At 37.7% G+C, this 18,103-nt stretch overlaps 1 protein-coding gene and 1 pseudogene across 1 annotated transcript; both read right to left on the bottom strand.

Annotated features, from left to right (window-relative positions):
- Positions 1 to 540: 540 nt before the first annotated feature.
- On the bottom strand, positions 541 to 2,688 carry LOC107797513 (1-aminocyclopropane-1-carboxylate oxidase homolog 1-like; annotated as a pseudogene).
- Positions 2,689 to 3,618: 930 nt separating this feature from the next.
- Positions 3,619 to 5,533, bottom strand: LOC107797514 (1-aminocyclopropane-1-carboxylate oxidase homolog 1). The gene is made up of 3 exons (XM_016620410.2): positions 4,876 to 5,533; positions 4,204 to 4,525; positions 3,619 to 4,100 (listed from the first exon to the last, which is right to left on the bottom strand). The coding sequence occupies exons 1-3, from the start codon at positions 5,394 to 5,396 to the stop codon at positions 3,849 to 3,851; spliced, it is 1,095 nt and encodes a 364-aa protein (XP_016475896.1). The 5' UTR covers positions 5,397 to 5,533; the 3' UTR covers positions 3,619 to 3,848.
- Positions 5,534 to 18,103: the final 12,570 nt, after the last annotated feature.

The following is an 18,103-nucleotide window of genomic DNA, read 5'->3' as shown; positions in this document are numbered from 1 at the left end:
GAAACCTCAAATCACATCCAACAACGTTAAAACCATGAATCATATCTCAATTCAAGCTTAATGAACTTTGAAATTTCTAATTTCTACAAATGACGCCGAAACCTATCAAATCACGTCCGACTGCCTTCAAATTTTGCACACAAGTCATAATTGACATAACGGAGCTATGAAAACTTTCAGAATTGGATTCCGACCCCGATATCAAAAAGTCAACTCCCCGGTCAAACTTTTCAAAAATTTAATTTTCGTCATTTCAAGTCAAATTCCACTACGGACTTCCAAATAATTTTTCGGACACGCTTTAAAGTCAAAAATCACCATACAGAGCTATTGGAATTATCAAAACTCCATTCTGGGGTAGTTTACATATAAGTCAATATCCAGTCACTATTTTAACTTAAGCTTTAAACCTTGGAACTAAGTGTTCCAATTCATTCCAAAACCTCACCGGACCCTAACCAGTTACCTCGGCAAGTCATATAACAACTGTAAAGCAGAGATTGAACAGTAAATGGAAAAAACAAGGTGGTAATACTCAAAACGACCGGCCGTATTATTACACCTAGTTCAGATCCTAAACTCCAACAAGGCAGATTTGTCTCAAATTCCTGTTGCATAATAGTGAACTGTGTAATCCTTCACAGTAGTTTCCCTATACCTCGCAAGGATTATCTTCTGATAACAACTCCTTAATTGGTCCATAAACTCTCGATGATAATGAGTGACCGATGGAAAACAATTAGGCCACTGATACTCTTGGACCAACACGACTTGCTAGAACTCTGTGTGCAATGCTCGTGAACTTGTCATTTGATATGAGCTAGAAATGTTCCAACAAAACGAAGTTAGCATATTTCATGTTCTATATCCAAATATATGCAATTCATGAATACAAAGAGAATAATACGTCATAAAGGGACGTGCCTGTAAAAGATCACCAATATTTACTACGAGACCACCACAAACAGGAGGAACATCAATCCAGTAATTGTAATGAAGAACCTGAAGGCCTCCAATGTGATCATGTAGCAGTACTGTGAGGAAGTCACTGTCTTCATGCTTGCTTGTTCCAAGAGTTAGTTCTGGGTTAGGGAAAGCCGGGTAATAATGGTACAAAATACCAAGCCCTTCTAAACACCCAATATCATTCAGATAGCTCAGGTTGAGGCCAAGCGCCTCAAAGAATAATTCAAATAAAGATTGTGTATTTAAAATAATCTTTTTGCTCTTTGTTTGTTTTTTGTTTTGTTAATTACTTTTGCCTTGGTTTGTAAGAATCGTCACCATGTGCCTCTGCTACCCTAACTACTATGTTCATTATCTACTATGTTATGTCTGTTCCATATGCACTTGCTTCTTTCTTTTTGATTGATGTTAAAGGGAGAGAAAGGTGATGAGTAAAATAGAGAAACAACTCAGGTGGGGCAACACTTCAGTTTACATGGTAACAACTCAGGTGGAGTAGGCATTTTAAGATATAAAAGGGAAGTATACTCTGTTTACTCTTTTTGATTATCATCATCAAAAAGGGGAAGATTGTTAAACCTAAGATTCAATGATGACAATAGTGCAAATCTAACTGTATCCATTTAATTGCAAGAAATTAGGAGGGCAGTACTAATTCAAAGGAAGTCTTTTTTTTGTTAAAGATATCATAAAAGAAACAAGATCAAATGTAGCAAGGACAATATTAAATCAAAGGATATCAAGGCCGTTAAAAAGGAAACAAGATCAAGTGCACGCTATAGGAAGTCAGGCCCTACTTCAAGGATTGATTTGGAATCTAGAGATTCTGATGATTGATCAATCAAGTCAAGCCACAAATCACTCCCTTGATTATGGATACAAAAAGGAATGACATAAATAAATCCAGCACATCTCTTGTGCAGGATTCGTAGGCAACCCTTGGGTCAAATCTCTTAGAATATTTTGTACCTTAATCAAGGGTCAATCTGCAAGGGCTACTCAAAACTCTCGTATAAGAAGATTGGCAAACTCAAGAATTCAACTGTGCAACTCACCACTGTTTTCTATGTCTTCCTAATTCTTAGCACAAACACTGTATTCCTAGGTTTACTAGTATATTAAAAGATAGGAAGTGTTAGGAAGCAAAACAAGAGTTGTGTCAAGCTTATAAAACATTGTTGCTGGAAATCTTTGGTGGTAAACGATCCATACACTGCTACTATAACCAACTATTGAAGATCTAAGAGAACTCTTGTGACCCAAAGGAACTGGATGTAGGTATCACACCGATACTAAATCAGTATAAAACTCATGTGTTCTCAATTTTTAAATTCCTTACAATTTTCTTTCATCGTCAATCAAACCTGCTGATAAAAAGAAGTTTACTAAGTTTCTTCTAAGTCGACCAAGATTTTTTAATCAGTTACATATCACCTCCTTGTGCTTTCAAAAACCACTTAAGATGTATCACTGATTATTTCAACTCTCGCTCTACGTTTGATTGGATCTTTACTGATGCCATCTAAGTCTATAATAGGAATATTGATTTGAGATTTTTCAGGATCATTAGATGGCTCAGTATATGCATCTTCTGGTCTATAGAAAATTCTTGGGACTCTTGTTACTCCTGCATCAACTAGCCCTTTTAACACCAGCTTTTGTACTATCAAAAGCTATTAATTCACTTGTCCTGTCATAGCTATTTTCACCTGTGACAACCATTTTCCTTTTTCTGCTAGAGAAATCAAAGATCAAATAGGTTAGATAGGAAGTACTACTAATTACTTAAATGAGAAGAGAGTTTTATTGTGTAAAGTCAAAAGTATGGGTTCACCATAATCAATCTACTTTATGTCCTATATAGTTTTAGGTGGATTTGATGTTGACTTTTAATTATTCATTTAGACACTACATTAAAAGATCTTTAGCGGATAACTTACCAAAATAAAAACTATTTTAAATTTTATAGTTAGATGGGTAATAATTACACTCCAAATGTTACACTACTTGTATTATTTTAGGATGTTGAAAGGCAAAATGTAAATTCCTATACATACTAGGGTTCTTTTACCTTAGTTGGACGGCATGTTTTTTTAACATACATTTTAAGCATTTAACATTGTTTATGTCAAACGGAAATCTAAGAAAATCTCAATTATTAGTATATTGAAATTTCAAAAATTGCAAATTTTGTTATTGAAAAAACAAGTGAATATTAAATCATAAAGCATAAAATCGAATGTTAAACCAAAAAAATAAAATGAACTTTAAGATATTTTACTCATGCACTACCTTGCAAATTTAAATGGAAAGATAAACACTCATCTCCAATCACCATAAGTGAGATACTCTCAAAAACTGAAGTTCTATACATTCAGAGATATTCAGCCAGTCCTTTGACATTAGCTTTGGTGTTATCCATATTATTTTAGTTTCGTGCATATTACCCTCCCGAGACCTTACTTGTGAGAATACACTAAGTTATTGTTGTTGTAGTACTTTTAGTCAAGATGGTCCCATTAATTTGTTGCTAAAAAAGAGAGAACATGCTACAAAAATCATAATGCTCCAGTATTATGGTTCCTGCTAGGAACAACCGAGCAGCTAACGCAATTTGCACAAGGTTAATTGGTAATAATCACGCATCGGTATCATAGAACAAACATCTTTATTGCATATACGGTAAGAAGCACAATTATGGACGGAGTAAATCCTGTTAATATCAAATACAAGTAAATTTTCATGTATACTAGACCACTTAGTGTAGAATAAAAATCAAAGCCACTGCAGATCCACTTCTATAGCCAAGTCCAGCAGAACTGTTACAGTTAACTGATTGTAGGATTTGACAATTACAGACTAATAAATGGTTCCTGCCTAGTTCAGATCCTTAACTCCGACAAGGCAGATTTGCCTCCAATTCCTGTTGCATAATAGTGAATTGTGTAATCCTTCACAGTAGTTTCCCAATACCTCGCAGGATTATCTTCTGATAACAACTCCTTAATTGGTCCATAAACTCTCGATGATAATGAGTGACCGGTGGTAAAAAAACAGGCCACTGATACTCTTGGACCAACACAACTTGCTAGAACTCTGTGTGCAATGCTCGTGAATTTGTCATTTGATATGAGCTAGAAATTTTCCAACAAAACGAAGTTAGCATATTTCGTGTTCTATATCCAAATATATGCAATTCATGAATACGAAGAGAATAACTCGTCATAGGGGACTTGCCTGCAAAAGATCACCAACATTTACTACAAGAGCACCAGAAACAGGAGGAACATCAACCCAGTAATTGTTATGAAGAACCTGAAGGCCTCCAATGTGATCCTGTAGCAGTACTGTGACGAAGTCACAGTCTTCATGCTTGCTAGTTCCAAGAGTTAGTTCTGGCTCAGGGCAAGCCGGGTAATAATGGTACAAAATACCAAGCCCTTCTGAACACCCAATGTCATTCAGATAGCTCGGGTTGAGGCCAAGCGCCTCAGAGAGTAATTCAAATAAAGAACGACCCAACTTCTTTACTTGCTCCGAGTACTCAATCAAAATGTCCCTGCAGGAAAATAATGTATCAGTTTATTAATTTTACTTAGATATCCAAAATGCTAAATTGACAATTTTCTTTACACGTATTCTAGAGATTAAACATCATATGTTGTTGAGTTCCAAGGTAACAAATGATTTTCTAGCGGACCAATTTTTCTGGGCAATCTTACTCCATTACTGATATACAGAAATGATATAATTAGGAGACTCAAAGTTCTGTCTGCTGCTTCAAGGAGATGTATATGAGTTTCTTTGGTGACTAAAGCGTTTAACCATATTTTTGGATGCGCGATTACATTTGACTTAAAGAAAATTCAAGAAAGTATGAGTGGAAGTGAAAGTTCAACCAGAAAATACCTGCAAGCCTCTGGCAATTCATCTGCAGTAGGAGGATTTGGAGCCATACTACAATTAGTAGTGTCCCTCCAATTAGCCGATGCGCCTCTATACAGATCAAAATTACTATTATACATCACTTTTTTTGAGATGTCACGTGTATACCATCGTTTCTTCACCTCAGTGTCTTGCTCATAAAACCTCCTATCACCATTCAACATTTCTTCCAAAACACTTTCTGGAATTCCATGATTGACCACTTGAAAGAAACCCCACACTTCAGATGCATCACGGATTTTTTCAACTATCGCGCTACGTTTGATTGGATCTTTACTGATGCCATCTAAGTCTATAACAGGAATATTAAATTGGGATTTTTCAGGATCATTAGATGCCACAATATATGCATCTTCTGGTGTATAGAAAATTCTTGGAACCTTTTCAACTCTTGCATCAACTAGTCCTTTAACACCAGCTTTTGTACAATCAAAAGCTATTAATTCACTAGTCCTATCGTAGCTATGTTCACATGTTACAACCATTTTCTTTTTCCGCTAAAGAAATCAAACAAAGCTCAAATAAGAGAGATAGGAAGTACTACTAAATGAGAAAAGAGTTTCTCCCGAGTTTTATTGAATGAAGTGGAAATACGGGACCAATATTGTGAGGTTCAGGATGATTGAAGAATGTACGTAGTGAAAATTTTCTTTTCTGCATATTACGTATGAAATCACTGTACAAGAGACTGTGTATTTATACAAAAGAATGGATATCCTATAACTAACTCTACCAAGTGGAACTGTCGTATTTACCAACATAAAACAACAGTATTTGTAACAAACTATCAAATATTTATATGGATTAAAATATTCACTATTCAGAGGAATTTCTGAGCAGCTTCCTGTCCTTCTAGAATAGTGTATCTGTGAAGCACAAACCGTAGGAAGCCCAATACATAGGAACTCAAAGCTGAAGCAGAGTGTAATATCAATTAGGCCCAATAGTAATATGTAAGTAAAAGAAGAATTAACCCAAATAGCCGTCTACCCAATTATTTAAACTAAAAATAGCCGTGTGGGTATAATGAATATCGCCAGCTATTTGTATAAAGATCCATATGTAAAAACCCGGTCCAGTATACTTGACTCTTAATCCTTGACTTGTTTGAGAGCCCGTTTGGCCAAGCTGCCAAAATCTGTTTATTTTGAGAAGTGCTTTTGTTCAAAAGTACATTTTGAAAAAGTAATTTTACAAAATAACAGTTTGTGTTAGGCCAATTTAATTGAATAATATTTTTTGCAAGCTCATTGTGTTTGACCAATCATTTCAAAAAGTACTTTTAAGTATCAAATTATAAAAAATGACAGTAAAAATTCAATTTTAAATTAGTATTATTTAAAAAAGAAAAATAAATTTAAACATTTATTATAAAAGAATTCCAAAGTAAAAAAATACAAATTAAAAAATTCAATGAATATTAAAAATAGTTATTCTAAAGAAATAACATTGAGTATTTGGTATTCTATTACTTATTACTCCCTCCGTTCACTTTTACTTGTCCAGTATTTTAAAAATAGATTTTCACTTTTACTTGTCACTTTTCGCATATCAAGAAAAGATAATTTCTTTTTTTTTCTGTTATACCCACAGTAGTAATTACTCATTTCAAATTATTTTCTCAAATCCATTAAAAATTTGTATCAATTAGTATGGATATCATGATAAATTATGCACTTCATTTATTATTTTGTAAGGGGTGTATAAAGTCAATAGTGGATCAGTAAAAGTGAACGGAGGGAGTATTTACATGATAATTTAAATATGCCAAAATACATCATTCAATAAAAATTAAAAATGTACTCTTAGGAATAGGAGAGAGAGAATAAAAATATGATTAAAAAAGGTATAGTAGACATAAAAAAGAAAAGAAAAAGAAAAATATTAAACTAATGAGGGATAATTTGGAAAATATAAATCTATTGTAAGGTTTTTTTTGTCTTGATTCAGTTAATTTTCTATTTCTTTTTCTTGGAATAAGCTAGAATTTGTATCTTCTCTGCAAAAGTAGAAAAATCGCTTCTGCTGCTGCTCAAAAGTACTTTTTTATTAGCCAAACACCTTAAATTTTTTAAAAAGTATTTTTTTGACCCAAAAAAGTAATTTTCGCATCCTAGAAGCTTGGCCAAACATGCTCTGAGTCTTCTTTCAGACACAACTAAGCTAGTATTTGGATATACATTTAGTTGAAACTTAAAAAAAAAAAAAGAGCTTTTGAAAATAAAATAAAAAATAATTTTTTGAAGTTGAAATTGTGTTTGGATATGCTTGTTAGTTGAAAGAAGTTAAAGTTTCCTGAGTAGAAAACTTAAAAATTTCAAAAAAACTAGTCTAAACTACTTTTTGAAACTTAAAAGCTTCATCTTTAAAAAGTGGTCACTTTTTACAATGAAACAATGTTATCAATTTTTTTTTTTGAAAAAAAGTGAAAAAAACTTATGGTTAAAAGCGAGCTAAGTCTTCAAACCTAGCAAAACTACAAACCTAACCGTCAATGCCTATGTCATTTTTCATACCATCATCGGAGCTTTCGAGAAGATGATCAATACCATTTTTATCACCAACACAATGCTCTAGTGTTATGGCTCTAACTAGGAAGATAATACAATTTGCACAATGTAACGATCCGATCAGTCATTTTGATTTCTAGCGCGTCATTCGGAGGTTTGAGGCCTTAAGTAGCTTCACTTCTGGTATTATGACTTGTAAGTGTGGTCAGGGTTGAGTTTCGGGAAAGTTCGGAGTTGATTCAGATGGAAAATTCTAATTTCGAAAGCTTTAAGTTGGAAGAATTGACTAAGATGTGACCTTTGAGTAAACGACATCGAAATCGAGATTTGAAAGTTTCAACAGGTCTGCATGATGATTTCGGACTTGAGCATATATTCGGATTGAGTATCGGATTGCCCGGGAGCATTTCGGCGCTTATTATGGAAGGTTGATATTTTAAAAGTTTAAGAACTTCTTAAGTTTGACTTGAAGTGGATTTAATGTTATTGATATCTGTTTGGGATTCCGAGCTTTGGAATAGCTTCGTTATATCATTTATGACTTGTGTGCAAAATTTGAGGTCAATCGGACATGATTTGATACATTTCGACACAAGATATAGAATTTAGATATTTATAAGTTTTATCCGAGGCGGGATTCATGATTTTGATGTTGTTTGACGTGGTTTATGCCTTCGACTAGGTTCGCATGTTTGGATCGGGTTGCACGCCGCAATAGTGTCATGTCGGATCGGATTGAACGCCGCAACAGCGAGATGTTGAGCATAGGTCCTTACACTTATTTTGTGTGTCTTGTTTTTTTAATCCCTAAGGTAGGTTCACAGTATCTAGTTGGCCGTTTTATTCGTTACGTGGGCTGGGTAGTCCTTCTCTAGATTTCGTTCTTCCTTATGTATCACATTCGAGTTGTAACTTGTTGGCGTGTTGTGGGCGTTATATAAGATTTTTGGCAGTGTCTGAGATGGCTTATTGCCTGAGCAGCTTGTACTGGGTGAGACGAGATTATATGACCTGAAATTTGTGCAATCAAGTTTATATAAGGTACATGAAAGAGAAAATATCGTTATTTAGTTCAGAATGAGGTAATGGTTCTTGTCAGGAGGAGAGACTCCATGAATTATCGATTCAGGAGGTGGTTATGAGTTTCTACACATCCTTTTCGTCGTGGCAGTATTACGAGATTTGGAACAGGATTTATATGCGTCAAGAGATATATTGCGGGCATCGGATTCGTGAAATTCCAATTATTATAGTCGGAGGATGTTATTATGGGCAACCGACTTATGTGGTGCATGGTGCGATTTTGGCATAAGTGTATGATCATGTTGTGGTACAGTGCGTGGTTATTGGTACGGTGTTCGTGTGTTATAATCAGGTCAGGTAAAGAAATTCGGAAGTTGGAACGTGGTTCTAAAGCTTGTTAGCTAAGGTAATAGGGAGGATTTTTAGTCTGGCTCGAGCTAATATGTTCAACTGGAATGTGGTGGCACGAGGTGTTAAACAGTGATTTTCAGCAACTCCTGAGAAGTTCTTAGCACGTTCGAGGACGAACGCACGTTAGCGCATCGTTCGGAGGTTTGAGGCCTTAAGTAGCTTCACTTCAGGTATTATGACTTGTACGTGTGCTCGGAATTGAATTTCGGGAAAGTTCAGAGTTGATTCATGTGAAAAATTCTAATTTCGAAAGCTTTAAGTTGGAAGAATTGACTAAGGTGTGACCTTTGAGTAAACGACATCAGAATCGGGATTTGGAGGTTCCAATAGGTCCGCGTGATGATTTCGGACTTAAGTGTATGTTCGGGTTGAGTATCGGATTTCCCGGGAGCATTTCGGCGCTTATTATGGAAGGTTAGTATTTTAAAAGTTTAAGAACTTCTTAAGTTTGACTTGAAGTGGATTTAATGTTATTGATGTCCGTTTGGGATTCCGAGCTTTGGAATAGCTTCGTTATGTCATTTATGACTTGTGTGCAAAATGTGAGGTCAATCGGACATGATTTGATACGTTTCGGCACAAGATATAGAATTTGGAAATTTATAAGTTTGATCCGAGGCGCGATTCATGATTTTGATGTTGTTTGTCGTGGTTTATGGCTTCGACTAGGTTCGCATGTTTGGATCGGTTTGAACGCCGCAACAGTGTCATGTCAGATCGGATTGAACGCCGCAATAGCGAGATGTTGAGCATAGCTCCTTACACTTATTTTGTGTGTCTTGTTTTTTTTATCCCTAAGGTAGGTTCACAGTATCTAGTTGGCCGTTTTATTCGTTACGCGGGCTGGGTAGTCCTTCTCCAGAGTTCGTTCTTCCTTATGTATCACATTCGAGTTGTAACTTGTTGGCGTGTTGTGGGCATTATATAAGATTTTTGGCAGTGTCTGAGATGGCTTCTTGCCTGAGCAGCTTGTACTAGGTGAGATGAGATTATAGGACTTGAAATTTGTGCAATCGGGTTTATATAAGGTAATTGAAAGAGAAAATATCATTATTCAGTTCAGAATGAGGTAATGGTTCTTGTCAGGAAGAGTGACTCCATGAATTATCGATTCAGGAGGTGGTTATGAGTTTCTACACGTCCTTTTCATCGTGGCAGTATTGCGAGATTTGGAACAGGATTTATATGCGTCATGAGATGTATTGTGGGCATCGGATTCGTGAAATTCTAATTATTGTAATCGGAGGATGTTATTATGGGCAACCGACTTATGTGGTGCATGATGCGATTTCGGCATAAGTGTATGATCATGTTGTGGTATAGTGCGTGGTTATTGGTACGGTGTTCGTGTGTTAGAATCAGGTCTGGTAAAGAAATTTAGAAGTTGGAACGTGGTTCTAAAGTATGTTAGCTAAGGTAATAGGGAGGATTTTCAGTCTGGCTCGAGCTAATATGTTCAACTGGAATGTGGTTGCACAAGGTGTTAAACAGTGATTTTCGGCAACTCCGGAGAAGTTCTTAGAACGTTTGAGGATGAACGCACGTTAGCGCATCATTCGGAGGTTTGAGGCCTTAAGTAGCTTCACTTCAGGTATTATGACTTGTACGTGTGGTCGAAATTGAATTTCGGGAAAGTTCAGAGTTGATTCATGTGGAAAATTCTAATTTCGAAAGCTTTAAGTTGGAAGAATTGACTAAGGTGTGACCTTTGAGTAAATGACATCGGAATCGGGGTTTGGAGGTTCCAATAGGTCTGTGTGATGATTTCGGACTTGAGGGTATGTTCGGGTTGAGTATCGGATTTCCCGGGAGCATTTCGGCGCTTATTATGGAAGGTTGGTATTTTAAAAGTTTAAGAACTTCTTAAGTTTGACTTGAAGTGGATTTAATGTTATTGATGTCCGTTTAGGATTCCGAGCTTTGGAAAAAAAATTCGTTATGTCATTTATGACTTGTGTGCAAAATTTATGATCAATCGGACATGATTTGATACGTTTCGGCACAAGATATAGAATTTAGAAATTTATAAGTTTGATCCACGGAGCAATTCATGATTTTGATGTTGTTTGGCGTGGTTTATGGCTTCGACTAGGTTCTTATGTTTGGATCGGGTTGCACGCCGCAACAGTGTCATGCCGGATCGGATTGAACGCCGCAACAGCGAGATGTTGAGCATAGCTCCTTACACTTATTTTGTTTGTCTTTTTTTTCTTTATCCCTAAGGTAGGTTCACAGTATCTAGTTGGCCGATTTATTTCGTTATGCGGGATGGGTAGTCCTTCTCCAGAATTCGTTCTTCCTTATGTATCACATTCGAGTTGTAACTTGTTAGCGCGTTATGGGCGTCATATAAGATTTTTGGCAGTGTCTGAGATGGCTTATTACCTGAGCAGCTTGTACTGGGTGAGACGAGATTATAGGACCTGAAATTTGTGCAATCAGGTTTATATAAGGTACATGAAAGAGAAAATATCGTTATTCAGTTCAGAATGAGGTAATGGTTCTTGTCAGGAGGAGAGACTCCATGAATTATCGATTCAGGAGGTGGTTATGAGTTTCTACACGTCCTTTTCGTCGTGGCAGTATTGCGAGATTTGGAACAGGATTTATATGCGTCATGAGATGTATTGCGAGCATCGGATTCGTGAAATTCCAATTATTGTAGTCGGAGGATGTTATTATGGGCAACCGACTTATGTGGTGCATGGTGTGATTTAGGAATAAGTGTATGATCATGTTGTGGTACAGTGCGTGGTTATTGGTACGGTGTTCGTGTGTTAGAATCAGGTCTGGTAAAGAAATTTGGAAGTTGGAACGTGGTTCTAAAGCTTGTTAGCTAAGGTAATAGGGAGGATTTTCAGTCTGGCTCGAGCTAATGTGTTCAACTGGAATGTGGTGGCACGAGGTGTTAAACAGTGATTTTCGGCAACTTCGGAGCAGTTCTTAGCACGTTCGAGGACGAACGCACGTTAGTGCATTGTTCGGAGGTTTGAGGCCTTAAGTAGCTTCACTTCAGGTATTATGACTTGTACGTGTAGTCGGAATTGAATTTCGGAAAAGTTTAGAGTTGATTCAGGTGGAAAATTCTAATTTCGAAAGCTTTAAGTTGGAAGAATTGACTAAGGTGTGACCTTTGAGTAAACGACATCGGAATCGAGATTTGGAGGTTCCAATAGGTCCGCATGATGATTTCGGACTTGAGCGTATGTTCGGATTGAGTATCGGATTGCCCGGGAGCATTTCGACGCTTATTATGGAAGGTTGGTATTTTAAAAGTTTAAGAACTTCTTAAGTTTGAATTGAAGTGGATTTAATTTTATTGATGTCCGTTTGGGATTCCGAAATATGGAATAGCTTTGTTATGTCATTTATGACTTATGTGCAAAATTTAAGGTCAATCGGACATGATTTGAAACATTTCGGCACAAGATATAGAATTTGAAATTTTTGAAATTTATAAGTTTGATCCACGGAGCGATTCATGATTTTGATGTTGTTTGGCATGGTTTATGGATTCGACGAGGTTCGCATGTTTGGATCGGGTTGCACGCTGCAACAGTATCATCTCGGATCGGATTGAACGCCGCACCAACGAGATGTTGAGCATAGCTCCTTGCACTTATTTTGTGTGTCTTGTTTTTCTTATCCCTAAGGTAGGTTCACAGTATCTAGTTGGCCGTTTTATTCGTTACGCGCGCTGGGTAGTCCTTCTCCCGAATTCGTTCTTCCTTATGTATCACATTCGAGTTGTAACTTGTTGGCGCATTGTGGGCGTCATATAAGATTTTTGGTAGTGTTTGAGATGGCTTATTGCCTGAGCAGCTTGTACTGGGTGAGACGAGATTATAGGACCTAAAATTTGTGCAATCAGGTTTATATAAGGTACATGAAAGAGAAAATACCGTTATTCAGTTCAGAATGAGGTAATGGTTCTTGTCAGGAGGAGAGACTCCATGAATTATCGATTCACGAGGTGGTTATGAGATTCTACACGTCCTTTTCGTCGTGGCAGTATTGCGAGATTTGGAACAGGATTTATATGCGTCATGAGATGTATTGCGGGCATCGGATTCGTGAAATTCCGATTATTGTAATCGGAGGATGTTATTATGGGCAACCGACTTATGTGGTGCATCTTGTGATTTCGGCATAAGTGTATGATCATGTTGTGGTACAGTGTGTGGTTATTGGTACGGTGTTCGTGTGTTAGAATCAGGTCTGGTAAAGAAATTCGGAAGTTGGAACGTGGTTCTAAAGCTTGTTAGCTAAGGTAATAGGGAGGATTTTTAGTCTTGCTCGAGCTAATGTATTCAACTGGAATGTGGTGGCACGAGGTGTTAAATAGTGATTTTCGGCAGTTCCGGAGCAGTTCTTAGCACGTTCAAGGATGAACGCATGTTAGCGCGTCGTTTGGAGGTTTGAGGCCTTAAGAAGCTTCACTTCAGGTCTTATGACTTGTACGTGTGGTCGGAATTGAATTTCGGGAAAGTTCAGAGTTGATTCAGGTGGAAAATTCTAATTTCAAAAGCTTTAAGTTGCAAGAATTGACTAAGGTGTGACCTTTAAGTAAAGGACATCGGAATCGGGATTTGGAGGATTCAATAGGTCCGCGTGATGATTTCGGACTTGAGCGTATGTTCGGATTGAGTATCGGATTGCCCGGGAGCATTTCGGCGCTTATTATGGAAGGTTGGTATTTTAAAAGTTTAAGAACTTTTTAAGTTTGACTTGAAGTGGATTTAATGTTATTAATGTCTGTTTGGGATTCCGAGCTTTGGAATAGATTAGTTATGTCATTTATGACTTGTGTGCAAAATTTAACATCAATCGGACATGATTTGATACGTTTCGGCACAAGATATACAATTTGAAAATTTTGAAATTTATAAGTTTGATCTGAGGCGCGATTCATGATTTTGATGTTGTTTGGCGTGGTTTATGGCTTCGACTAGGTTCGTATGTTTGGATCGGGTTGCACGCCGTAACAGTGTCATGTCGGATCAGATTGAACGCCGCAACAGCAAGATGTTGAGCATAGCTCCTTACACTTATTTTGTTTGTCTTTTCTTTCTTTATCCCTAAGGTAGGTTCACAGTATCTAGTTGGCCGATTTATTCGTTACGCGGGCTGGGTAGTCCTTCTCGAGAATTCATTCTTCCTTATGTATCACATTCGAGTTGTAACTTGTTTGCGTGTTGTGGGCGTCATATAAGATTTGTGGCAGTGTCTGAGATGGCTTATTGCCTGAGCAGCTTGTACTGGGTGAGACGAGATTATAGGACCTGAAATTTGTGCAATTAGGTTTATATAAGGTACATGAAAGAGAAAATATCATTATTCAGTTCAGAATGAGGTAATGGTTCTTGTCAGAAGGAGAGACTCCATGAATTATCGATTCACGAGGTGGTTATGAGTTTCTACACATGCTTTTCGTCGTGGCTGTATTGCGAGATTTGGAACAGGATTTATATGCGTCATGAGATGTATTGCGGGCATCGGATTCGTGAAATTCCGATTATTGTAATCGGAGGATGTTATTATGGGCAACCGACTTATGTGGTGCATCTTGTGATTTCGGCATAAGTGTATGATCATGTTGTGGTACAGTGTGTGGTTATTGGTACGGTGTTCGTGTGTTAGAATCAGGTCTGGTAAAGAAATTCGGAAGTTGGAACGTGGTTCTAAAGCTTGTTAGCTAAGGTAATAGGGAGGATTTTTAGTCTTGCTCGAGCTAATGTATTCAACTGGAATGTGGTGGCACGAGGTGTTAAATAGTGATTTTCGGCAGTTCCGGAGCAGTTCTTAGCACGTTCAAGGATGAACGCATGTTAGCGCGTCGTTTGGAGGTTTGAGGCCTTAAGAAGCTTCACTTCAGGTCTTATGACTTGTACGTGTGGTCCGAATTGAATTTCGGGAAAGTTCAGAGTTGATTCAGGTGGAAAATTCTAATTTCAAAAGCTTTAAGTTGCAAGAATTGACTAAGGTGTGACCTTTGAGTAAAGAACATCGGAATCGGGATTTGGAGGTTTCAATAGGTCCGCGTGATGATTTCGGACTTGAGCGTATGTTCGGGTTGAGTATCGGATGGCCCGGGAGCATTTCGGCGCTTATTATGGAAGGTTGGTATTTTAAAAGTTTAAGAACTTCTTAAGTTTGACTTGAAGTGGATTTAATGTTATTAATGTCTGTTTGGGATTCCGAGCTTTGGAATAGATTAGTTATGTCATTTATGACTTGTGTGCAAAATTTAACATCAATCGGACATGATTTGATACGTTTCGGCACAAGATATACAATTTGAAAATTTGGAAATTTTTAAGTTTGATCTGAGGCGCGATTCATGATTTTGATATTGTTTGGCGTGGTTTATGGCTTCGACTAGGTTCGTATGTTTGGATCGGGTTGCACGCCGTAACAGTGTCATATCGGATCAGATTGAACGCCGCAACAGCAAGATGTTGAGCATAGCTCCTTACACTTATTTTGTTTGTCTTTTCTTTCTTTATCCCTAAGGTAGGTTCACAGTATCTAGTTGGCCGATTTATTCGTTACGCGGGCTGGGTAGTCCTTCTCGAGAATTCATTCTTCCTTATGTATCACATTCGAGTTGTAACTTGTTTGCGTGTTGTGGGCGTCATATAAGATTTGTGGCAGTGTCTGAGATGGCTTATTGCCTGAGCAGCTTGTACTGGGTGAGACGAGATTATAGGACCTGAAATTTGTGCAATTAGGTTTATATAAGGTACATGAAAGAGAAAATATCGTTATTCAGTTCAGAATAAGGTAATGGTTCTTGTCAGAAGGAGAGACTCCATGAATTATCGATTCACGAGGTGGTTATGAGTTTCTACACATGCTTTTCGTCATGGCAGTATTGCGAGATTTGGAACAGGATTTATATGCATCATGAGATGTATTGCGGGCATCGGATTCGTGAAATTCCGATTATTGTAATCGGAGGATGTTATTATGGGCAACCGACTTATGTGGTGCATCTTGTGATTTCGGCATAAGTGTATGATCATGTTGTGGTACAGTGTGTGGTTATTGGTACGGTGTTCGTGTGTTAGAATCAGGTCTGGTAAAGAAATTCAGAAGTTGGAACGTGGTTCTAAAGCTTGTTAGCTAAGGTAATAGGGAGGATTTTCAGTTTTGCTCGAGCTAATGTGTTCAACTGGAATGTGGTGGCACGAGGTGTTAAATAGTGATTTTCGGCAGCTCCGGAGCAGTTCTTAGCACGTTCGAGGACGAACGCACGTTAGCGCGTCATTCGGAGGTTTGAGGCCTTAAGTAGCTTCACTTCAGGTCTTATGACTTGTACGTGTTGTCGGAATTGAATTTCGGGAAAGTTCAGAGTTGATTCAGGTGGAAAATTCTAATTTCAAAAGCTTTAAGTTGCAAGAATTGACTAAGGTGTGACCTTTGAGTAAAGGACATCGGAATCGGGATTTGGAGGTTTCAATAGGTCCGCGTGATGATTTCGGACTTGAGCGTATGTTCGGGTTGAGTATCGGATTGCCCAGGAGCATTTCGGCGCTTATTATGGAAGGTTGGTATTTTAAAAGTTTAAGAACTTCTTAAGTTTGACTTGAAGTGGATTTAATGTTATTAATGTCCGTTTGGGATTCCGAAATTTGGAATAGCTTTGTTATGTCATTTATGACTTATGTGCAAAATTTAAGGTCAATCGGACATGATTTGAAACATTTCGGCACAAGATATAGAATTTGAAATTTTTGAAATTTATAAGTTTGATCCACGGAGCAATTCATGATTTTGATGTTGTTTGGCGTGGTTTATGGCTTCGACTAGGTTCTTATGTTTGGATCGGGTTGCACGCCGCAACAGTGTCATGCCGGATCGGATTGAACGCCGCAACAGCGAGATGTTGAGCATAGCTCCTTACACTTATTTTGTTTGTCTTTTTTTTCTTTATCCCTAAGGTAGGTTCACAGTATCTAGTTGGCCGATTTATTCGTTACGCGGGCTGGGTAGTCCTTCTCCAGAATTCGTTCTTCCTTATGTATCACATTCGAGTTATAACTTGTTTGCGCGTTGTGGGCGTCATATAAGATTTTTGGCAGTGTCTGAGATGGCTTATTGCCTGAGCAGCTTGTACTGGGTGAGACGAGATTATAGGACCTGAAATTTGTGCAATTAGGTTTATATAAGGTACATGAAAAAGAAAATATCGTTATTCAGTTCGGAATGAGGTAATGGTTCTTGTCAGGAGGAGAGACTCCATGAATTATCGATTCACGAGGTGGTTATGAGTTTCTACACGTGCTTTTTGTCGTGGCAGTATTGCGATATTTGGAACAGGATTTATATGCGTCATGAGATGTATTGCGGGCATCGGATTCGTGAAATTCCAATTATTGTAGTCGGAGGATGTTATTATGGGCAACCGACTTATGTGGTGCATGGTGTGATTTAAGAATAAGTGTATGATCATGTTGTGGTACAGTGCATGGTTATTGGTACGGTGTTCGTGTGTTAGAATCAGGTCTGGTAAAGAAATTTGGAAGTTGGAACGTGGTTCTAAAGCTTGTTAGCTAAGGTAATAGGGAGGATTTTCAGTCTGGCTCGAGCTAATGTGTTCAACTGGAATGTGGTGGCACGGGTAGAGGCACAAGGTGTTAAACAGTGATTTTTGACAATTCCGGAGCAGTTCTTAGCACGTTTGAGGACGAACGCACGTTAGCGCATCGTTCGGAGGTTTGAGGCCTTAAGTAGCTTCACTTCAGGTATTATGAATTGTACGTGTGGTCCGAATTGAATTTCGGGAAAGTTCAGAGTTGATTCAGATGGAAAATACTAATTTCGAAAGCTTTAAGTTGGAAGAATTGACTAAGGTGTGACCTTTGAGTAAAGGACATCGGAATCGGGATTTGGAGGTTCCAATAGGTTCGCATGATGATTTCGAGCTTGGGCGTATGTTTGGGTTAAGTATCGCATCGCCCGGGAGCATTTCGACGCTTATTATGGAAGGGTTGTATTTTAAAAGTTTAAGAACTTCTTAACTTTGACTTGTAGTGGATTTAATGTTATCTATGTCCTTTTGGGATTTCGAGCTTTGGAATAGCTTCGTTATGTCATTTATGACTTGTGTGCAAAATTTGAAGTCAATCGGACTTGATTTGATATGTGTCGGCACAAGATATAGAATTTGGAAATTTATAAGTTTGATTCGAGGCGTGATTCATGATTTTGATATTGTTTGACGTGGTGTAATGCTTCAACTAGGT

Source organism: Nicotiana tabacum, chromosome 22 (genome assembly GCF_000715075.1).
Source record: "Nicotiana tabacum cultivar K326 chromosome 22, ASM71507v2, whole genome shotgun sequence".
Classification (NCBI taxonomy): domain Eukaryota; kingdom Viridiplantae; phylum Streptophyta; class Magnoliopsida; order Solanales; family Solanaceae; genus Nicotiana; species Nicotiana tabacum.
This window is presented reverse-complemented; position numbering and strand designations above follow the sequence as displayed.

Coding starts and splice junctions, on each gene's coding strand:
- LOC107797514 (XM_016620410.2), bottom strand. CDS start 5,396: ATGGTTGTAACATGTGAACATAGCTACGATAGGACTAGTGAATTAATA. Junction 4,526..4,875: donor GAATTGCCAGAGGCTTGCAG/GTATTTTCTGGT, acceptor ATTTTCCTGCAG/GGACATTTTGATTGAGTACT. Junction 4,101..4,203: donor ATGTTGGTGATCTTTTGCAG/GCAAGTCCCCTA, acceptor GAAAATTTCTAG/CTCATATCAAATGACAAATT.